The sequence below is a fragment of the Manis javanica genome, chromosome 1, assembly GCF_040802235.1.
Source record: "Manis javanica isolate MJ-LG chromosome 1, MJ_LKY, whole genome shotgun sequence".
In the NCBI taxonomy this organism is placed as follows: domain Eukaryota; kingdom Metazoa; phylum Chordata; class Mammalia; order Pholidota; family Manidae; genus Manis; species Manis javanica.
In genome coordinates, this window is record NC_133156.1 from 42040637 (window position 1) to 42065419 (window position 24783).

Here is a 24783-nt window from a genome sequence, read left to right on the forward strand (position 1 = left end):
TGCTGCTTCGACATTCTGAAGTCACTAAGGGTGAAAGACACTAGGCTTGTCACCAAATGATTCCCTGGCCTCAGGAGAGTTCCCATGCATTTGCAAGGTACCATTTAATCCAAGATGGCAGGGGCCTTGGGTATTTAACCTCTATTTTTCTAGTCTTAGCACAAGTTCTGGCAAATGGCAGGATCTCAGCAAATGCTTCTTTAGCAATGACCCAACTGAATGAGAACTGAATGAGCCTGGTCACCCACTTACAATGATGAGGTGGAAAGAACTTACAAGGATTTGGGTGTGAGTTCCCTCTAGGTGGGAATCCAAGTTTTTCTATTCATGGGCAAGGTACTTATTCTTCCTAATTTTGAGTTTCTTCTCCTTTGAGGAATATGGTAAGGATTAAATAAAGTGCTTAGCATAATTTCTTTAGCACATCTATATATTCAATGAGCAACTTTTGTTTACCATCTGTTTTTATGAACTGAAAACCAAATTCTTAATTAATTATCCTAATATAAAATATCTAACCTGAGAGAACACTTAATAGTTATTGTGAAATTGCATAGATGGTACTATAATTTGTGGTATACATGCTGACTATTCTAGTAATGATGATAATTAACAACAGGAATTAATGATGATAATATACAAGAGATTGTAGCATTTGTACAGCACTTACCATGTATCGCGTACAATGCTAAAGATGTCCTATTGGTTATTTCATTTTATCTTTCCAACAGCCTTATAAGGGGGGTGAAGTTATATCTTTGCTTTACACATAAGAAAATTGAGAGTTAGGTGGGTTAAACAACTGCACAATCATGCGCTTCATATTTGGCATGTCAGAGCTCAACTCAAGTCTACCTGAGAGCAGGTCCCAAGTTTCCAAGTTTTTCACTGTTTTTCACAAAAGCCATGATTCTCCAATCTAACTCATCCTAACAGATTTAAAAAATGTCTATTCTGAACCCAATGAAAATACACACACACATCCTTTTAAGTTTTATTTATGTTTCTTAGTTCAAGAGTTACACACTAGCCAACATTATTAGATATTTACATGCTCAAACTGGCTGTAATAAGTTTAAATTCAAGAAAATAATTCTTATGTGCTACTCATTTATAATCCTCATTCGTTACTATCTCATGTATCCCAGAGATTTTAGTAATCCTGTTTTTAGAAAGACATGAAAATAAATGCAATGATGTCCACTTGTGTTCTGTTTTCTAGCCACTGGAAAAATGTGCATTATGTGCATATTAAGAAAGGCTACAAGGTAATTAGTAAGGCCGATAATCATTACATTGTGAAGAAACCAGAATATCACTTTTATAAAAGGACATTTCAGAACTGTGCAGGGACAATATTGATAACAGAATATTTAAACACCCATGCAGATAAAAATGAAACATGTTATGGAATTTAAATTATTTGCAACTTTGAACTAATTGTGTTTAAAGTGATCATGGGGGAACTCAAATTTCTGAACTGAGAAGGGAACAATACAAGCTGATGAAACTGTCAACTTGCCTCTGATGGTGTAAGGACATACATACAGACATCAGGTTAACATATGACAAGAGAGACATTAGGTTTCAAAGTTAAAAAACACCAAGTTTTGTTTTCCATCATTTTGAATCATATTTATCATAAAAGGACTTCTCAAAGCAAAATAAAATCTGATGTCAGACTTTTGCATATATTTACAGAAATATTTGCTTCAATTTCCAAATAACTAATAGGTGTTTAAGAGAGATTTTTTTTTCAGTAAATGAGTTCTTTAGGGCAGTATCTTAATTAGCATTGTGTTTGCTCCTTACTCTTTTTTACAATGTTCCTAGTGTATTTGGAAAATATTTTTTATACCTTTGGTGTGAAGCAGTTATCTTTTTTTTTTCAATTTTCCACCATTTTTCCTTTTTTCTTTTCTTTTTTGTTTTTTAGTAATTCTGGAGTCTTTGGTTAAAAGGAACAATACTATCTAAGAATAAAATGCTATTATTTAACAAAACAGTCTTCTAGTATGTATTAGGTATAACAAATTTATGGAGCAGGTATGAATAGGCATTTTTATTTCCTGTGGTGCCATTTGTATAAACTTTTACTCTTTGAAAATTGAAACTTAAGTTACAACCTTTGGTTTCTTAAACTCTCATATATAAAAAAACTCTATCAAGGTATCAATGATCATTTCCGTTTTTCCCAGTTTCCATTTCTAAAGCTATCTCTTGGTTGCTAACTGACTACACAAACACTACAGCATTTCCAACAAAAAGGGTGAGAGTGAGAGTGAGTGAGTGGGCAAGTGATAAGAGTACGTGTGCTTGAATGTGTGTGCATGTGTATGTGTGTGTGCGTGTGTATGTGTGCGTGTGCATGTGTGACAGCAAATTGAAACCCTTCCTTCTGGGATCCCAACCATTTATGCAAAAGGGTGTTTAAATTACTCTGCTGGGGCACTGCAGTGACTGTACTTAGTAAAAAATCGAGAAAAACTAGGAAAAAATTAAACAATTATTTGTATCTACTGACTATTCATTTACAGCATGTTTAATTATTTACATAATATAACACATGAACTTAAGCCATAAACAGAATTAGCACATTGCCTTACCATAAAATACAAATTAGAAGTTAAAAATATTTAAGAAATCTGTTTTAATATTTACATATGCTCAGTGAAAGTTATGATTGCTCACATTACATGGACTCTGTACACTTAGCAAAATGGCAGGATGGCTACAGTTGAGGATATTTACCCTAACCAACATGGTGGATTTAGTTATTTTTTTTTCTTCCTCCTAGGAGGAATTTTTTTCATCATTTTGTTTGTTTTCTTAAGACATTTTTGTTTTTAAATCACCAATGGACAATGTTATTTGTTTCCTTGAAAAAGAGCAGGTAGACAAGCAGTGGGAGAACTAGTTAATTTGCGATGTTCCGAGGTACAGTACTATTGTGGTGTCAAACTGTGCAATGGTTCGTGAGAACTGTATAGAGAAATGCTGATAGAGAAATGCTCAGTACCCTGTATTACTTGTTTCAATATGTTGATTTATTGGTTGCCAAATTAAAAATATGCATATGCTGGTTTAATGAAGGACATAAAACATATTAGCTTATTCCTTTTGTTTTCCAACATATGATGCATATACATGTATGTATGTTTATGTGGACCTATATATACACATATATACATGTAGATATGTTGTAAGACCTGTTGTTTGTTGGTTGTTTTGCTGTTTTTGTTGTTGAATATTCAGTTAATCATAAAATTGGAAGTTACCTATTGAAAATGAAAATTGTGTTAGTTGCCAATTTAATGCAGGTCTTGCTTAATATAAATGCGATTCATTTCCTCTTCATGCATTTCACTGAACTTTCTCTATGTGTTGTGCTTTTGTAAGCTGACAGACTTTTTGTATTCCTAATGCTAGAATGTAAAGTCTTTTGCTTCATAAACCATTTTTATTAACTTTTTTTTTTACTTAGCACTGTTTTTTGAAGACATGAGAAAAGGTCTAGATGGCACTGCTTAAGTATTTTCCCATTATTAAATTGCAGTAGAAAGAATAGTAACATTCCTTATGCAAACACATTATGTTGCATGAGTTTTCAGTTCTGAAAATGCATTTCATACCTACTAGAAGTCATGTACAATATATATATATACAGATTGAGATCAAAGATTTCATATAGACTGTGCATTTTAGAATTTGTCTATGAATTTCACAAAGATGAAAAACACCTTAATTGCTGGCTATCTGGCTGTTTTATAATCAAAAGAAAACTATACATATATGTGTAAACTGATAGTAATACCATATCAGAATTGCCAAAACACAATTTGTGGTCCTTATATTTAACCACTGGACATCAAGCTGACTAGTCTTCATAGACTCATGAGAACTAGCAGCCCTCCTCAACTCTCCCTCAATTTAGTGACTACAATCTAATTCAACTACAGTAAAAATACAGTTTAAGAATAAATTCTACATCTACTGTTACCTCTGGGCAGGATGAGTCCGTTGTTTCTACCCATGTGTTTACTGAATGCCAATGTATGGATCTCACTCTAAGGCATCTGATCCAAGGCCCTATCTTTCCCCTTTCCTAGTTTCTCCCTACTGTGAGCAGAAATGAATCCATGGTCATATGCTATTGAGGCTCTTGCTGCGAAGTTGCTTCTCTCCACTTTGATCTAGATTACCCTGTTGACTTCCCTGGATATCAAAATTGTGTTGTAACCATAAATGACAATATCAAGAATTTTTATGGCTTTTATGATTAATTGCAAATAAGAGCCCACTTCTAGACTTGGGCTCTGAGTTGTCTCTAGAAAAACCTTTTCAGAATGGCATTTTGGAGTTGTGCACCTGAGTTATCAATATGCTCCTTCCTGATATATGCTACTCAAACTTTAACCCCTGGCAGCAAAGGGCAGGCACTTTTATTAGTGTGATGCCCAAAATTATTGCCTAGGAGGAAGTGTGTCCCTGGAAAAATGTGAGAAATCTCTACTCTGAGCCCATGGGCAGAACCTTGGTTGGATACTCATAGGTGTGCAAGTGTAAAATAAAAAAATATTGGTTTGTGAGAACCATTGCAATGATTCCCTATGCTGGTGAAGAAAAAAAAAGTCATCTCATCTTGGGGCAAATGCAGAAAGCTGAATGCTAAAGCTTTTTTTTTTCTCTCTAACAGTTGAAATGGAAGGACAGCAGGACTCCATCATATTCCAGCTGCTAAAATCATCAGAGGAAGGAAACATACATTTATCCACAGGCAGATGCCGGCTTTGGTTACTATGCACAAGTAGGGATGTTACTCTGAAGAAGGTTTTGTCTTGTTTTGTTTTTAAGTAGAAAGAGCAAATTCATCTCCAAGAAAAAGTTCAATCAAATCAAACTTTTAACAAAAAATTAGCAATATACTGTTTTCTCCAAGAAAAGTTAAATATGAACCTCACATTGATAGAAATAAAATATATTAGCTTATTCTCTTTCTTGCCCAACATATGAATTCACAAGTCCAATTAGTACAGAAAGAAGCACATCAATGTAATTTAAGCATTGAATAAAAACAATAAATCATGCCTGCTTGGTTATCAGTTATATATTTTTTCTGCAATATTGAGTGAGGCTCATAACATTCATCAAGTTAATGTGGCTTTGTTGTTATCCTCTTTTCCACTACTTTTCATATTTTCTTTGATTAGGCAGATAGAACATACACAATGAAAGCACCCTTGAAAAAAAATCAAACCTAACAAACCCACAAACTAACTCTACTTGTGCACATGATCTTTGAAGTGTTTTTTGCTATGAAAAATACAAAGGTGGACTTCATTGCACAGAAGGAAATATAGTTCAGTAAATCTCTCCAAAGCCTTACTTTGTCTGTCTCCTTAGAATATAATCAGAATTTCAGAAGTGAGAATAGCTAGAAAGGACCATAATCCTTTAAAGGAATGAACACATCCTTCTTTTGAAATATCCTATTAAATTCAGAAATAAATGTACAGGAAAATGTTGTGGAGACAGTTGATATTGTCAGAGAAAAGCAGAATGCTTGCTAGCTTTGTCCGGGCTCTATATTAATAACTGACCAACTACCAATCTAACCTACATCTAAGATACTTTTAATTCATTAACTTTTCTATTTTGTGGTTGCCTTTTGATTAAATAAGCTAAAAACCTCTTTAGGTCTGCTGTGAAAACCTTATAAGGTTGGAAAAAAAAATCCCTCTCACTCTACCTTTTGCCACTCAAACATGATATATATGGACCAGATGCTGTGCAGGGCCAATAAAGGTCACGCTGCTCCCTTGCTTAATCTTGCTATAAGAGTTGCTTCTGGATTTTCCACTCTGCTCAGGATTGTTAACTCTTATTTTAACTTTCTGCTGAATAGGTTTTTAGGAAAAAATTCTTTGGCTTCCATGCATGACAATGTTTGGAAGTCTCCCCACCTCTAAATGTCAAAGTGGAAGACATGATTGAATCCCTGTGCTCAAGCAAACAGAGACTGGGTTAAATTAGGTCCTGAGTCTCTGTCTTGACTCCCATCCTATTTGAACTCCATGAGAACCTTCTAGAATTCAGGGGGATCTTCCCATGGCACAATTATCACCTTCATAAACAGCATAGACCACCTTCAGTCAGCATGTTTGCATGACATTGCAGATTATGTTTCATAAGCACGGTGCCATCTCACAGCATGCCAATCTCAGGAATGAAGATGGGGAGTATCTGGATACAACCACATCTCAGTGAGATGACTCACAATGCTATTGATCCTTCTGAGACTATCTTCTATATAATCCCCCTCCCTAGAGGCTGCATACTAAGCAGAGAATGTGGAACACTCAGTCTCCAGTCTTGCCAGCATGTGTACAAATCACTTGCACTTTAATTGGAAAACCGCAAGGACCATAGTGTGTTCATTACTTAGCAGAAGCAACCCAAATGGCATGAAATGGACCATAGAATAGGCCAGCAACTAAGGTATTTTAGCATCACTTTTGTCCTGAATTGATGTGTTTTCCAAGTCCTACATCAGGCTGTACAACTGGTTTGAGGAGGAATCTAGTCCTTGCTTCCCACAGGAGGCTACTTTAGTTCACATAGTAAAGCCAATAGACGATGTTGAAGAAGGAAAAAACCACAGGGAAGAATATGCGGGACCACCGGTCTATGGCATTCACGTCCGTCAAGTCGGGGATCGTGATTTTCAGCTGCGAGGCGCGTCTCCGCAGGCGGCTTTTCTTCTGTGCCACGTGTCGTTCCAGGGCATTTCGGCCAAAACTATGCCTGGGCAGCCCAGCTTTCCGGTACTGGATGCTGGATGCGTCGTAGGCCAGCATTGTGCTCCTGGGGTCTCCAAGTCCCATCACAGCCTCAGATGTGGCCATTTCATTTTTTATCTCGAGAGTGCTCAGTAAGATGTTCTCATGGGGGTCCATCTGCCAGGGAGAAGAGCCAAAGAAGACAATGAGAACAACATGCCTTTACTGGTGCTTATTATGCAAGGCACAACAATGTGTAGTTTAGGTAGTATTTATCGCACTGGTTAGGAGAGCTGCCTTTGCAAGTTACATCACCTAAATTTGAAGTGTGGCTCTGCCATTATAAGCTGTGGGAGTTTCAGTTTCTTCATCTTTTAAGTGGTATAATAATCCAAGCCTAGAGGATTGTTGTATGATGTAACGATATAATAGACTGTTGATAGCGCATTTTTAATTATTTCTCCTTAGGGCATACAGAGAAATAGAAGCCTGTCAAATAATTTACACTCTTGATATGAATACTTAAACCATTTAAACTGTACTACGTATGAAATATTATTAGGGGATTAGTTGATGCATTGTGCTCACAATAGTAGCCTAATTACAGGTGGATTCATGATAGAACTAGAACTAAAAACAGTAGATAACACTTAGTAAGCACTTTCTATAAATGCCAGAAACAATTTTGTTATAACTTCATTTAACTGATGCTTCTTAACATCCAGTTACAGGATGCCACCTTAAATTTGCAGCATCAGTATAAGTAGGGTAAAGGAAGAGCTTTGAACCACATAAATGCAGGCAACATGTGGCTTGCCAAAATGCAGTGGAACTCAAAACAACAAGCAACATGAAAGTAACAGCTGGACAGACTGTGGGTGGTAGAGGGGTGAGTGGGGTAATGGACTTGAAGGAGAAAGGATGAAGGCAGGACTTGAGTTGAGCGTCAGCCCAAAGTTGGCTGTCCTGAGTTGTCATCTGGGCCCAGGGAGTAGAATTAAGGTGGCTGTGCGGATAGGGTGACCATTTTTTTCCTCTTGGATGATTTCTTCTTGGCAAAGCTATAAGTAAAGAATGAATATTGACACCATGATTCCCAAATATTAAATAGTTATGGAATGTTTTCTGTTTTGTTAAGAAGGGAAGATTTACCTATCTTATTTTTAAGAGTTCTCAGTTGCTACTGTTAATAAAGTCTAGCCTTGCAACATGTTATTATTATATAAGAGTATATTTATTTTGATGGAAAATCAGAATATACCAATTGCCAGTAAGATTTTTGAAATGATAAAACAAAGGGAAAATAGCCAGTAATAGTATGATGATATATGGAAGCAAAGGATAAAATCACACTTAACTGGAAGATACAATGCTTTGAGCTTCATGAATTAGGCAGAAGGCAAAAAACTGTTGCTAAGATTATATACTAACAATTAGCTTTCAGATGTGGCTTAATGACCCTGTATTATAAATTCAAATCTAAAATCTTTTGAGAAATAGGAGCTATAAAGTATGCTGGACATAATAATTGACCAATTAATCTCTGCCCACTAATCAGATATTCTGTATGTTTGGTTTATGGTAGCATTTTGCTTTGTGGAAATATTAGAGAAATATATTCTTAAGATTACTTTTAAATGTTTGGAAGATCTGGAAATTAAATCAAACAAACGTTGAAACACTTCAATCAAAGAAGGGCCAGGTAATGGCTTTAATGATGGGTTCAGCGGCCGTAGGGAAGGAAGCAGATATTTAAAAGCACTAACTATGTGCCACTGATGAATACTCACAGCCATCCTTTGAAAAGGAATTATTTCCCTCTGTTATAAGTCACAGAATTCATCAAATTTCCCAAAGTCACATAGCTACTAAATAGTTGAACTGGAATTCAAACTTTCATCATTAGAGTACAAAACTTGGGGGAGAGGGGTGTAACTTTGCAACATTCAGGGAAAGCTAATGGAAGTGGGAAACATAGCATCCTTGTTATTTCAGATAGTGTACTTATTTTCTGTTCTGCTGTGGGTTGTTAACTCTTATTTTAACTACCTAAGAAATAGCTTTTTAGCAAAATTTCTTTGGCTGCTACGTGATTGACATGATGATGTCAGGAGTTTCCCCTGTCAAAGCACCAAGATATTTGTTTTTCTATAGAGTAACTATAATAAAAACAATTATGAATAGACACCAGATTTGGCTGAAGTAAAAATATACATCAATAATAGCAATCATAATAAAAATTATGGGAGCAGTGGGTTATTACTAAGGGCCACTTGTTCTAAATTTAGAATAATGATCCTTGGGTAGTTTAATTTAGGTGGGTTTCTATTTCATTGCCTATGCAATTCAAGATTTGTGAGAGAAAAATCATTCCAGAAGGCCTATTATTTATTTATTATTTATTCACAAATTAAAAATAAAAAGATCCCCTGAGCGCCACTGTGTGTCTGGCACTGTGCCAAGTGTCACAGCTGCAGTGGTGAGGAAGAGGCCCTCCTGGTCTCCATGGCAGCACCAGTCTCCAGAAAGGATATTGGATTTGGAATCAAAAGACTGGAGTTCTGGCTCTTCTGTTTGTTATTTCTGACCTTGGAAAAATGATTTAATCCCTTTGAATCTGGGTTTCTTCAACCATGAACAGAGTTTTGGGAGACTAATGAGAAAGAATATTCAGGAAGAACTTAGGAAACTCCCGCACTATGTAAAGTTGTTTGTTTTGACATGCTATGTGAATGCAGTAGAATAGACAGAGCTTCTAGTGAGGCAGGAAAACACACTAAATAACTATGCCCCAAAGAAAACTAAGTATATTGCCCTTGCAGTGTTTCTAGAATAGATATGGGGGATGATCTTTCTGTAGGTAAACGTAATCATCTCAGTGCTACTGGAGATCTGCACGGGCTGATGTGGGCGGAAGGTGGTGGTGGGTGAGGGGGACTGATCACTGAACATCACTAACAGCTTATGAAGTGTTACCACTCCATGTCTGTCACAGTACATTGGAATACTTTCTCATATCCTCTCTAAAGCCTTCCGCATCTGCTAGCCTGCCTCACTTGCCTCCTCAAAGATGAGGCGAATCTCTCCCCTGACACCACACCACAGCATCTGTTTACCTCACTTGCTTTGTGACCACCAATTCTGAGCTTTGTCGAGGTCTGCAGTATCAGCTTAATCAACACCTGGAAATGCGTCTGCTTTCTGTTCAAAGGGGAATATAGTGCAGTGTTTCTAAGTCTGATTCTGGACTCAGACAATACAGGTTTGGATTCTGGGTTAAGCCACTCACTAGCTTTGAGCCCTTGGGCACAGAACTCAACTTCTCTCAGCTCAGTTTTCTTACATGTGAAGTGGGGGGAAAGTACGAATACTAGTCTCCTGCGGCTGTTTGGGAGGAATAAAAAAGACAGCGCATGAAAAACACTTAGCCTAGTTTTGTACATAGTAAGTGATCAAAAATCATAAATGATCTTGCTATAAATAGAATAAATAATTCATGAAAAGAATAAAATTTGATCTTCTACAGTCAGTTTTTTAATGTTATGGACTGCGTAAACAAACCAGACCTTTGAATTCACCATATTATTTAATTTTGCTTTGATTATTGGCTTCTGTAAAGTGCTGAGAACAATGCTTAGTACATAGTACACACTGTATATTTTTGTTATAATAAATTATTACATTTATTAAATATAATAAGTAAGCCTGGACTGAGTTACTTCTTGAGTGCTGAGGTGAGACAAGTCCAAGCTGCCTTTTATTTCATAGAAGGAGTGAGAACGCTGGCTCCGTGGGTTCAGAGAGCCCGCCCACATCCTCCTGACTACTGAGGAAAACAGCCCCCAGATCAAGGTCAAAGAGGGGGATGTCTCCAGTGCCGGTGTGGCAGAGGGGAAAGGCCCTTGCTTGTCTTTCCCCACAGCACTTCAACCTTTCACCATAGGTGCATCATTACGGCTCTTTATTTAATGCTTGTCTGCTCCATCAGACTATACTTTTTGGTAAAGGCAGAAACAAGATCTGTCTCATTCACCAACTGTAGAATCCCCAAGCACGGGGCATGGCACCTGTCACATACAGGTGCTCAAGAAATTCTGGTTGAATGGGATTAATTTTATGACCCTTCATAACCCACTTAAGCCCTGCATGAGTCGTCAGTGGATGGCTTTAACCTTGCAACCTTCATCAAAACGTTGGAACTGCATGAGACTACGTCTTGAGTTCCTCTCCTGGGCCAGGCTTCTGCCTCTATTTATTCAGCTCTCTCACTACTGCAGCATGCTCAGCTACCTGAGCATTTCCCACAGTGCCCTAGACCATTTGCATGACTGATGCCACATTCTTGCTCCAGAGAAGGGAGCTTAGTGAGAAGCAGGCCTAAGCATTTTACATATTGCCCTTTTTCAGTTGTCCCTGCAGCTCTGTTGGGCAAGTACTGATCTCAATCTCTGAAAATAATACACAGGGAGGTTAGAAAACCTAACACAAGTTCATTCAGTGACTAGGTGGCAGAGTGGGAATTAGAATCTGGTCTTTCTTGCTGGGTGGCGCTTAGGCACAGCAGCAGCCCGCAAACATCTGCACAGTCCAGGAGTCATAGATGAAGGGCCCTGAGTGCACAGTAGGGGCAAGATACCTGGGTGACTGCAAACTTTTTCATGAGGAGTGGGTAAGAGTGTCTGAATCTAGCTGCCATCAAGCAGGAGAGCTAATGTAAAATACTATTAATGGTAACACTTTCAAGCAGGCATCTGTGGTTTGACTGTTTGTCAGCCTCACTCGTGACAATTTCTGTCTTGGGAAAAACCACTCCTTTCTGTTTGGTTTGGTGGGTGGTATAGTCTATTCTGGGGTTCCCAATCTTGAGCAAACATCAGAGTCCCCTGGAAGCCTTGTTAAAACACAGGTCTCTGGGCCCCACTCCCAGAGCCCCTGCCTTGGTAAGTCTGGGCTAAGGCTCAACAATCTGCATTTCTAGCAAGCCCCCAAGTGATGCTATGCTGAGCTGGATTCACACATGGAAAGAGATCAGGCTGTGGAACAGCAGCAGCAGGACACGACTTTAAATAAAGAAGAAGCAGAGGCCTTGAGAAACCACAAAACAGCTGAGGTTCTCACCACAGTCTGCACCACTAAGCTGAAAAACAGCTTTCAGAGAGCTAGAACATATGTAACTTCTGTTTATGGTTTCCTGGAGACAAGCATTGTATTAAAGCTTTACATAACTCTGATATTTAATCTTGACCATAACTCTTTGAGGGAGTTAATTTTAATATTCTCATGTTAACCATTGATAATTGGGGCTAGTTAGTGATTTGCCCAGAGTTGCACAGTCAGCGTGTAGTGCAGCTAGAACTGAATTGTTTCTTTCAAGGTTCCTGCTTCTGAGGGTCAAACAACGCAATTGCGTATCTTGCAGCTTTCTTCAATTATGAGTCCTCTCTTGGAATGCCATTTCTGTATCGGCTGTACTTGGGTGGAGAAATTTCAGAAAATGTAAGGAATAGCAATTGTCACTTGGATTCAGCTAATCTTTGAAATTGGGTCTCCACACCAACCTTTCAGACTTGCCCAAGTGGATTTCCTAATTGTCTTTCTCTTCACTTGAGCAGTGAGACACCAGAGAAACCATTAAACCGTCCTTTGTCTTGATTAGGGCATTAACAAGAGATAGTTTCCCTTTAATCAGAAAGACCATGCAGCAATCTGTGTAAGCTGGAAAGCATACCAAAATATTTATAAAATGTTTGTGTCTTCGAGTTTTCACCTATTCAAACAGCCATGAGAATTTTGTTGTTAGTGATTAAAATAAGAGAAAGAAGGAAGCATAAGTAAATGGAAGGAAAGAGAAAGAAGAGATAAACTAGTGAAGAAATTGTCATTCTCTGTAGATACATTGCTTTGCAAGGAGCTATACTGAAGCCCTTGCTTTAGTCCAAGGGTCTACACTCTTAGCTTTCTAGTTATGAACTTTAACTCACTAGTGTCCATTCCCGACAATAGTTTTTGGAGAGGCCCTATTAAGCAGGCCAATACCAATAAAGAAAGCCTTCTGTTTCCCATTCAAAAATCGCTCTTGAAATTATGCTTTACTGGAAGTTAATGTGCTTATATCAATCAAGAATGAATGCTGAAATTTTGGGAAACAGAGCGATTTATTTACACCAGCATTCTAGAGCCTTCTACAAGCAATCCTGTGAATGAGGGCAGTTTGCACAGCACTCAAATCATCTGTTCTGTTGTGCAGAGGGATGGACTTCTCTGCTGACTTGAGTTATTTCCCAGACTGACCCATGTGCTGATGGCATTAACAATGGCAAATTCACATTAAAGGCTTGGATTAAGGGGTTATCTTTTCCTCCTTCCCATTCTCCATTCCAATGTTTTTCCCAGCAGGAAAAGAAACACTTTGGTTTAACAGAGTTTCATTTTGCTCTAAAGATTTCCATTAAACAATGAAGATGTTATTTTTTGTAGTGATTTGTTAATTCCAGAACTGTTTTTAGGTTTGCTGCACCTCCTCAGCGACAGGTGTGTGCTGTACAGGAATGTCCTTGTCCTGCACACACATATATAGAGAAACAAATCACATCCCTCAGTGACCCAGTGGCAGCGCATGCTTATCCTGGGAAGGGAGAATGGGGATATTTTAAATCCCAGTTCACCACTCACATCAAGAGGAGAGTGAGAAATTGCAAAATCCAAGAAATCCTAACTCTGCGATTTTCAATTACTGTGACTAGTGTGTGAGTAAGAGACCTTGTTTTATCTTCCATGAAATGACACTGTGACCTGAATAACTTGAAATGCTAAGGCAATGAACTGTTAACCACTTGGGAATAGCCAAAACTCTGTTTCCAAAGGAAAAACACTCTGAAACCACCTAGTTGCACCCAGTAGTCTAAGAGGTGAAAGAAAGTTCACCCAATGGGAATATGACATGGAAATTCTAGGAGAACCAGAAAAGGCCCACCTCTTAACTTTTTAAATCCCTCCACCAAAGTAAGTAAGGAAATAGTAGCAAAATATGGAGTTTAGAACTGGAATGTGAATATACTAGAATCTGCTAGAATAGCTGGGTAGTTGCAGCTATTATTTAATAAAAAATAATAGAAAATAAAGGGCTGAGATTATTTTTACTTTTTTTGTTTGTTGCTTTTACGCTATTATAAAGTGTTTGAAATCTCACAACCATATTATCAAGATGGAGTTAGCACTATCAGTTTTTGTAAACAATCCTTCCTATCAAAATCCAGAAGTTCATGGGTACATTGAAGCTAACTAAATGTTAAAACAATAATTTACATTTATGTTTGCAGATTCAAACCTTGTGCTTTTCCTAATTAGGTAAAATAGTTATGAAGTGAATACATACAGAGGGTCCTAAAATATGGGCCATATAGTTGTTTTGATTTTCAATTTTTTAAATTGTCATAGGAATGTTCATGAGTGATATCAGTTTCCTTAGTAAACTGATTCCTGCTTATGAATTCATTCTCTATGGATCTGTGATCTGTGTGACCCTACTGTGTAGTCATCACAAAGTGGAAAGATTCTGCCCTCGACACACAAAACAATCCATCTGGCCAAGTGGATGGATCAAGTGAGTGTGATGAGGTTTTACGTTATTGTTTCAAGTCATAGTGAAATTTTTAGAGGAAGTAAGAGTAGACTTTGAAAGCAGAAAGAGGAGAATAAAATTTTTCTCTCTAAAGGACCCCAGGAGATAAGACTTTTTTGAAATTCATAATTAACACAGGATCATAAGTGAGAAGACATTCAACAAGCATGAGCTGTCCGGGGAACTAACAAACCTGCTCTCTTTTGGTCCTTCTCGTATGCTTCCCTTCCCCTCTTAACACCTATAGCCAGAATGGGAAGGACACTGACCTCAGAGGTGAGAGCTGGTTCTAATCCTGACTTACTCTGGGTCTCAGTATTCTTCATCTAGAAAATCTAGGTGGATTTAGTAATCTTTGCTAAACTCTCTCTAGCATGTGAAATCCTCTGGCTATAACATCACTGAACCCTCATTTCCCTCATCATGGCAAATATGTGGGGAGAAACTGTATTCCATTGCTTATGTACCATTATGTATCCTATTGCATTATGTACCATTAGTGTTGCCCACTACAGTTGGTACAAAGTAAGTATAAATAAAACTTGCTAAATCAAATTATTAGACAGATTAAATCCAGAATCACACATTCAAATCTGGCTAGGGAGATCATATAAACGCATGATGCTGGTATTAAGGAGCACAGGAAGAAGTTGACTCTATACTGCCTGAGGGACGTTTAAATTCAAATCCTTAAACATTACTGTGGTGCTCAAAATCACATCTAAAAGTTCAGCCCATAGGGTGATGCATCAAATTCCTTTTAGATTTAATTTATAAACAATTTGTCTTTCAGTTCCATTTAATCTGTAATTACTGATTGCTTTACCAGCTTTTATTTTTTAATGAATGGTGTAACATAAGAATAATCGATAAAGAAAACTTGCCAAAACTTTTGCATACTTGCAGCTCTTATGGAAGCTGTGATCTCAATGCAGCACTAGTATTTGTTTTCCTGACCATATGGGCCTTGCTGTGGCAAATTCTGCAGCATCTCTCTGTGCTCAAATTTCATATATAGTCTTCCTGATGTTTTGTGGCTTAGCTTCTTCTATTCCTTTTACTCTCACAGAATCAAACTTATTTCTCTTGGAAAATGATTCTGTTCTACATGTGTTAATTTATGTGGAATTCACTAATAATACATGATAAAGGAACCATGAAGATACAATGGGAAAATGACAGCCTCTTTAACAATTGTTGTTGGCAAAACTGGACAGCTACATGTAACAGAATGAAACTGGATTATTGTCTAACTCTATACACAAAAGTAAACTCGAAATAGATGAAAGACATGAATGTAAGCCATGAAACCATAGCCAAAAATCTCTTAGATATAAATAAGCGTGAGCAATTTTTTCCTGGACACATCTCTTCAGGCAAGGGAAACAAAATAAAAAATGAACAAGTGGGACTACATCAAACTAAAAAGCTTCTGTATAGCAAAGGACACCATCAGCAGAACAAAAAGATATCCTACACTATGGGAGAATATATTTGTAAACAATTTATCTGATAAGGGGTTAACATCCAAAATATATAAAGAACACTTCTCAACACCCAAAAATCAAATAACCCAATTAAAAAATAAGCAGAGGATCTGGACACTTCTACAAAGAAATTCAGATGGGCAACAGGCACATGAAAAGATGCTCCACATTGCTAATTACCAGGGAAATGCAAATTAATACCACAAAGAGATAGATATCACTTCACACCAGTTAGGATGGCTATTATTCAAAAGACAAGAAACAACAAATTCTGGCTAAGATATGGAGAAATAGGAACCCTGCTACACTGTTGGTAGGAATGCAAATTGGTGCAACTGTTGTGGAAGGCAATATGGAAGTTCCTCAAAAAACTAAAAATAGGAATACCATTTGATCTAGTAATTTCACTCCTATGAATTTACCCAAATAAAACAAAATCCCTGATTCAAAAAGATATATGCACCCCTATGTTTATCACTGCACTGTTTGCAATAGCCAAGATATGAAAACAACCTAACTATCCATTAATAGATGAATGGAAAAAGATGTAGTACATATACACAATGGAATATTTTTCAGCCATAAAAAATCATGATAAATTGACTAATTTCTTTTAGAATGTTGGTAGAATTCTTTCTGCATTTTCCTTCTTAATTTAATAAAGTATGAGCTATTAGTTTCAATTAAAGTTGAAAGTCAGGAGTCATTTTAATTGTAAGGAAAAAAAACATAAGATTGGGATCATATTGAAAAACTCCCAAAGAAGAAAAAAGTAAAGGAAACTATATTTAAAATATATCATTTTAATGGACATTTCTTTCATCCAAAGGAGTGATTTGCTTTAAATTATTACAGATCCTCAGGATGTGTGGAATGAAGTAAAGTTGTACAAGGAACTTACTTAAGCTCAAAGTCCTATTTTGACAAATTTCAGATGGAAGACTCTTTCTATCAAATCCTGATAACTGAAAGAAGCTTTAACACCTGGGAGCTTATATCCTGAGAGGTAAAGTTTGTTTTGTTCAATTTCCATTTGAATTATTGACTCAAGTCCTAAGCTAGAGGGAGATGATTGATCTCATCTTTTCATTAGCTGGTTCATACAACTCAAAGCATTATGGGTGATGACTTACTAAAGATTTTTATACAGACCATGTAATTAGTAATTCATAATTTCCCAATCCATTTTTAAATAATATCATAGAAGACATTTGTTTTAGTCTCTTTACCCCCAAGGCTGGAAAAAATTTCAGTTAAGTGTTTTGAAAGTGCAGGGGTAGGGGGAAGAATGGGGAACCCTTAGCAGAAGAGAAGTTATCTTTGCTCCCTGGGGCTTACAATTACTATCACCGGTGATGACAGTGCACACTGGTGTGAGCGAAAGGGGGTGGCTTTTCTCAACAGGCACCACTACTCTTCCTGATTTTCCAAAGTCCATGTCAGTGAGTAATAAATGCGGTGCTTGATCAGGTCAATATTTCAAGACTTCCTGGTGGGTCATGATTGACTTAAAAGTTGTGATTCAAATTATCCCAGGCCATTGGGAGACTCATGGTTTCTTCTTATTCTTGGGTGTTGAAACTGACCCCAGCCTTGTCCCATGAGCCAGTGAGGATGCGTTTGGGAACACAGAACCACCAACTGACATTGCCTCAGTTCTGGGTTAGAGGAAAATTATTATCTGTGTCTAGCTTTCATCTAGAAGGAAAGAAGTCAAGGTTTAGATTCTGTCCTCTTTAGATAAGGCACTGATGTTTCAATGCATCTAAAAATCTGACAGTTCCTTTCCCCTGGAAGATAATGACTCAAAAAGAGAATTAGCCCAAGACTTCAAAAAACCCCACTAGACTATAATCAGCCCCACTCACATGTATCAGAGACACTCCCTCCACAGAACCTTACCACTGCCTCCTATTGTTTTTTCATTTAATTAGGTCAGAAAGCTGACCTAATGGAGGCCATATGGGCAGGATTCCCATGAACATGTAACAGCAAGGTCTCAGAAAGAAGCAAGAGCACACTCAAGTCCACGGAGATGCACGGAACCCTGCCAGTGACCTTTGCTTCCGTGCATTTAGAGTTCAATTTGGTTCTTGAATGGCAGGAGGCCTCCTGGTGGTGCTGACATGGATCTCTTAAACAGAAGTGGGCCAGGTGGGGTGGGTACCAGGATTCACACTGATTATTGAATCCTATGAGTAGTTTAGACACATGTTTAGTTTTACCTAGCACTGGACCTAGTAGCTGGGCTTTAAAATACACCGGTGAAAAAGGACTCATCAATAATTAAAAAGTGATATAGTCAAGACAACTTGAAGTGTATACTTGTAAGCGTTTTCCCACTGTACACAATAATGGCAAAACAACTGATTCTAAGGTCAGTGTCATTACAGAACAGATGCTTTATAACAAATGCAAATGGTAAATATTTAATTACCACAAAGTATTTGCAAGCTCTAGAAAAATTTTTAATAGAACGTTGCTGCTACTGAATAATATGTGGCTGTTTGAATAGCACTAAGGAATTTCTGACATCTGCTTCAACAGATACGGGAGTAGGAGGATCCGTATTCTTCCTCCCTTACTCTTATGCACTGCACAACTTTCAGACCTCAGTTCAAATGTTGCTTCTATCACAGAGTCTTTGTTAATCAGTCTTTCTAGCATCTTCCTTGAGAAAGTCAGGTTCCCTGATAAATGCTCTCATAGCAATGTAGACCATTCCTCACTGCCCATATTTTCACTTATAATTATGTATATTATTTCTATAGGTATTTAAGATGGATCTACCTTTTCAGATGTGGTCTCCGTGAAGGCAAGGAGCATGTTTGGGACTCAACAAGTATCTGTTGAATTAGCAGTGAATACCATTTGTCTATACTTAGTGGGCCTGTATACACATTTGAAGCACAGTTATAAGGATTCTCCATGGATACTGCATCTGTTCCTCACCACAATCCTTTGCTCTGATTAACTCTCATTTCATAGATGAGCAAGTTGAGGTTCTGAAAAATTAAGTCACTTGCTAAAAGTTACAACATCAGTAATAAGAGATCTAAGATTTGAACACAAACAGTCTTATTTCAGGGTTATCACACTTAAGACTGGTGGTACATTAGGACCTATTATATGTCCTTTAGAAAGAGCAAAATTCTCTATTATTTTGAGGGGAGGACATTTAGGAAATATGAACATGCAGCTGAAGAAACAGTGACAAGAAAGTGGGCAAGTTAGAGATCATGGCCTGAGCACAGAGTGGGGAGGAGAAAGGGGGACTTTATTAGGGGAGGGGAGGGAAACACAGCTATCAGGACTGGGGACAGGAGGAAGGAGGAAGGCAGTGGGGAGCCCTCTATGTCTGCACAACACTACTCTGTAAGTATTTAGTTAGACAGCTTCACAGATCCTCTCTCTCCCTTCCTTTCCTGTCAACTTTGGTTTGACTGCATTTTGTAAGAGCCGTTTTGTGAAATAAGAGGGACCCAGGTTAGATTTTAAAATAGGCTACTACAAGTATCTAAACTCTTGACCTCTAGACTACAGGAATTCTAAGGGTAAACCTTCTTTTGGACTGAGGCAATAATGGGCTCTAAAGCCCAATGGGTTGCTTGGGTTAAAAACAGACTAGTTAAAGGCAGGGTGACAAAGCTCTGTGATCTCAGGCAAGATATTTAAACATTCTAAGCCTCAGTTTTCTCAGATGTAAAATAGGTATAACAGTATTGGCCTTACTGGGTTGCTGTGAGGATTAAATGAGAGAATTCATATAAAGCACCTAAACAGTACCTTTTATATTAAACTCAAAGAATAGTAAGTAACTTTAATTATCATGGAAGTAATCAGATGAAGGGACTGAGCTTGTGCTATATCACGATCAGAAAAGGTTTGGTAAACCATTTCCCAATTTAAAAGGCTTGGAAGTGGTGACAGGGATTAAAGATGGTGGCGTGAGAGGTGAGACAGAGGCTTCCTCCTAAAACCGCATATAATACTAAAATATAATTAATACAACTAATCCTGAAAGAGCAACAGTAAAGAGGGCTGCACCAGACTGCATACACCTGGAGGAAAGAGCAGCCCTCATGGAACAGGATAACATGAGGCTAATACCAAAGCCATGACCCGGCGGGACCCAAGCCCCTCCCTGACCCCAGCTCACCAGTGGGAGGAATAGAAATGGAGCAGGGAGGGAGTGGAGGCCTGGGACTGCTGAACATCTAGCTCTGGAGATCTGCTCTGGGAGCACAAACCTACATTTCATGGTGCTTTCGTGATCAGGGGGGTAGGAAAGCTAAGACAGGCAGAATACCTGGAGAGACTGAGATTCCAGCCGCTGGTGGAAAGCAGGGATCCATATCCAGCTGTTCTGGGACAAAAGAAAGGCAGGCAGTATGAGAGACTTCCTAACAGTGAGAGGGCTGCTAAAGGGGCAAGGATTGCACAGAGCTTACTGCTCAGGAGAAAGGACAGGTAGACAAAATTGTCCAGGTGCACTCTGCCCAGCAGGTTGGGAACTTTCTTGATTTTCAAGCACTCCTGTTCCCTGGCTGGCTACATGGCTCCAAGGATCCCCCTCTCTGTGATACACAGCCTGCTGTGCCTTCCTCCCAGCCAGCCCTCACCTGGTTCGCAAACCAGCAAACCCTGCCCTGGCATCAGGCCAGCCAGAGAGAAGCCCTGCCTACACCAGCTACAAATGCAAAGCATAGAGGCTTACACTTGTGTGCTTGGTCCACTGGTTCATGCAGTGGAGCCAGGAAGCAGGTAACAGCACTTTTCTCTCCCCAGGCACCAGCATCGCTCCTCTGTGGCCCCCGACATTGCTTCAGGGGCTGAGCAGCTCCAGGCACTAGAGCTTCTGGGCCCTAAAGGGCGCCATATACAAATATGAAAGGTCAAAGGAACTTGGTTCAAAGCAAAATTATGAATACACCAGACAAAGATTAAAGTGAAATTGAACTCATGAATATTCCTGAAAGATATTTCAAAATAAAAATCATTAACATGTTCATGGAGGAATAGAAAAATATTCAAGAACTCAGGAATGAATTCCAGTCAGAGATCCAATCATTATGGAACACAGTATCAGAAATGAAATATACAATGGAAGGTTTTAAAAGCAGATTAGAAAGAGTGGAGGAGACAATAAATGAAATAGAAATTAGAGAAGAGGAATACAAAGAAGCTGAGGCACAGAGAGAAAAAAGGATTTCTAAGAGTGAAATAATATTGAGAGAAGTGTGTGACAAATCCAAAGGAACAATATTTGCATTATAGGGGGTACCAGAAGAAGAAGAAGAGAGAAAAATGGATAGAAAGTGTCTTTGAGAAGGTAATTGCTGAAAACTTCCCCAATCTGGGGAAGGAGATAGTCTCTCAGGTGATGGAGGTGCACAGATCTCCCAACACAAGGGATCCAAGGAGGACAACGCCAAGATATATCGTAATTAAAATGGCAAAGGTCAGGGATAAGGAAAGACTATTAAAAGCAGCTAGATGGAGAAATAAGATCACATACAAAGGAAAGCCCATGAAGGCTTATTGCTCAGGAAGAAGACTCGTCAGCAGAAACCTTACAGGCCAGAAGGGAGTGGCATGATGTATGTAATGCCATGAAGCAGAAGGGCCTGGAACCACGAATACTTTATCCGGCAAGATTATCATTGAAATTTGAAGGAGGGATTAAACAATTTCCAGATAAGTAAAAGCTGAGAGAATTTGCCTCCCACAAACAGTCTCTACAGCATATTTTGGAAGGATTCCTATAGATGGAAGTGTTCCTAAGGTTTAACAGCTGTCACCAGATATAATAAAACCACAGCAAAGAAAGTAGAACAGTTAATTACTAAGCAAATGCAAAATTAAATCAACTACCAGCAAAGTTAATCAATGGATAGGCAAAGAGTTCAGAATATGATACCTAATAATATAAAGAATGGAGGAGGAAGACAAAGGAGAGAAAAAGAGAACCTTTAGGTTGTGTTTGGAATAGCATAATAAGTGAGTTAAGTTAGATTCTTAGTAAGGAAGTTAACCTGGAACCTTTGGTAACCATGAATCCAAAGTCTGCAATGGCAATAAGTACATACCTATTGATAATCACCATAAATGTAAGTGGATTGAATGCACCAATCAAAACACATAGAGTCCCTGAATAGATAAAAAAAAAACAAGACCCATCTATATGCTGCCTACAAGAGACTCACTTTAAAGCTAAAGACATAGACAGACTAAAAGTGAGGGGATGGAAAAAGATATTTCATGCAACTAATAGGGAGAGAAAAGCAGGAGTTGCAGTACTTGTGTCAGACAAAATAGACTTCAAAACAAAGAAAGTCACAAGAGACAAAGAAGGACATTACATAATGATAAAGGGGTCAATTCAACAAGAGGATATAACCATTATAAATATCAATGCAACCAACACAGGAGCACCTACATATGTGAAACAAATACTATCAGAATTAAAAGGGAAAAGAGAATGCAATGCATTCATTCTAGAAGACTTCAACACTCTACTCACACCAAAGGACAGATCAACCAGACAGAAAATAAGTAAGGAGACAGAAGCACTGAACAACACATTTGAACAGATGGATCTAACAGACATCTACAGAACTCTACACCCAAAAGCAGCAGAATAGATATTCTTCTCAAGTGCACATGGAACATTTTCAAGAATAGATCTTATACTAGGCCACAAAAAGAGGCTCGGTAAATTCAAAAAGATTGAAATTGTACCAACCAGTTTCTCAGATCACAAAGGTATGTAACTAGAAAAAATTATGCAAAGAAATGAAAAATACCATGAACATATGGAGGCTTTACAACATGCTTCTAAATAACCAATGGATCAATGACCAAATAAAAACAGATCAAGTAATATATGGAGACAAATGACAACAATAACTCAACACTGCAAAATCTGTGGAATGCAGTGAAGGCTGTGCTAAGAGTAAAGTATATTGCAATACAGGCCTACCTCAGGAAAGAAGAACAATCCCATATGAACAGTCTAAACTCACAATTAGCGAAACTAGAAAAAGAAGAACAAATGAGGCCCAAAGTCAGTAGAAGGAGGTACATAATAAAGATTAGAGTATAAATAAATAAAATTGAGAAGAATAAAACAATAGAAAGAATCAATGAAAGCAGGAGCTGGTTCTTTGAGAAAATAAACAAAATAGATAACCCTCTAGCCAGACTTATCAAGAAAAAAAGAGAGTCTACACACATAAGCAGAACCATAACTGAGAAAGGAAAAATCACTGCAGACACCACAGAAATACAAAAAATTATGAGAGAATACTATGAAAAATTATATGATAACAAACTGAATAACTTAGAAGAACTGGACAACTTTCTAGAAAAATACAACCTTCCAAGGCTGAAGGAAAGAAACAGAAAATCTGAGCAGACCAATTATCAGCAACAAAATTGAATTGGTAATCAAAAAGCTACATAAAAACAAAACCCCTGGACTAGAAGGCTTCACCACTGAATTTTATCAATCATTTAGTGAAGACCTAATACCCATCCTCAAAGTTTTCCAAAAAGTAGAAAAGGAAGGAATACTCCCAAACTCATTTTATGAGGCCAACATCATTCTAAACGAAAACCAGGCAAAGACACCAAAAAGAAAAAGAAAATTACAGACCAGTATCCTTGATGAACATAGATGCAAAAATACTCAACAAAATATTAGCAAACCAAATTCAAAATAGATAAAAAAGATCATACACCATGACCAAGTGGGATTCATCCCAGGGATGCAAGGATGGTACGTTTGAAAATTCATCAACATCATCCACCACATCAACAAAAAGAAGGACAAAAACCACATGATCATCTCCATAGATGCTGAAAAAGCATTCGAAAAAATTCAACACCCATTCATGATAAAAACTCTCAACAATATGGGTATAGAGGGCAAGTACCTCAACATAATAAAGGTCATATATATGACAAACCCACAGCCAACATTACACTTAACAGTGAGAAGCTGAAAGCTTTTCCTTCAAGATCAGGAATAAGACAAGGATGCCAACTCTCCCCACTTCTAATCAACATAATACTGGAGGTCCTAGCCATGGCAATCAGACAAAACAAAGAAATAAAAGGAATCCAGAATGGCAAGGAAGAAGTTAAACTGTCCCTGTTTGCAGATGACATGATATTGTACATAAAAACCCTAAAGAATCTACTCCAAAACTACTAGATCTTATATTTGAATTCAGCAAAGTTTTGGGATACAAAATTAATACACAGAAATCTGTGGCATTCCTATACACTAATGATGAACTATCAGAAAGAGAAATCAGGAAAACAGTTCCATTCACAATTGCATCAAAAAGAAAAAAATATCTAGGAATAAACTTAACCAAGGAAGTGAAAGATCTATACTCTGAAAACTACATGACACTCAAGGAAGAAACTAAAGAAGATACCAGTAAATGGAAACTCATCCCATGGTCATGGATAGGAAGAATTAATATTGTCAAAATGGCCATCCTGACTAAAGCAATCTACAGACTCAATGCAATCCTTATCAAAATACCAACAGCATTCTTCAATGAACAAGAGCAAATCACTCTAAAATTCATATGGAACCACAAAAGACCCTGAATAGCCAAAGCAATCCTGAGAAGGAAGAATAAAGCTGGGGGGATTATGCTCCCCAACTTCAAGCTCTTCTACAAAGCCATAGTAATCAAGACAATTTGGTACTGGCACAAGTACAGACCCATAGACCAATGGAACAGACTAGAGAGCCCTGATATAAACCCAACCATATATGGTCAATTAGTATATGATGAAGGAGCCATGGACATACAATGGGGAAATGACAGCCTCTTCAACAACTGGTGTTGGCAAAACTGGCAGCTACATGTAAGAG

General features: G+C 37.9%; 1 protein-coding gene across 5 annotated transcripts in view; it reads right to left on the reverse strand.

Annotated features, from left to right (window-relative positions):
* Window positions 1–985: 985 nt before the first annotated feature.
* The window catches only part of GABRB2 (gamma-aminobutyric acid type A receptor subunit beta2), a 230401-nt gene continuing 206603 nt past the window's right edge, over window positions 986–24783 (reverse strand). For 3 of the 5 annotated variants that reach the window (XM_037025181.2, XM_037025183.2, XM_037025180.2), the window contains one exon: window positions 986–6956. In XM_037025181.2, coding sequence (XP_036881076.1) covers window positions 6609–6956 — 348 coding nt within the window. In that variant the 3' untranslated portion in view covers window positions 986–6608. Of the gene's footprint in view, window positions 6957–20196; window positions 20254–20604; window positions 20753–24783 lie in introns of all 5 variants that reach the window. The other 2 variants (XM_073231788.1, XM_037025182.2) reach the window with 2 other exon arrangements.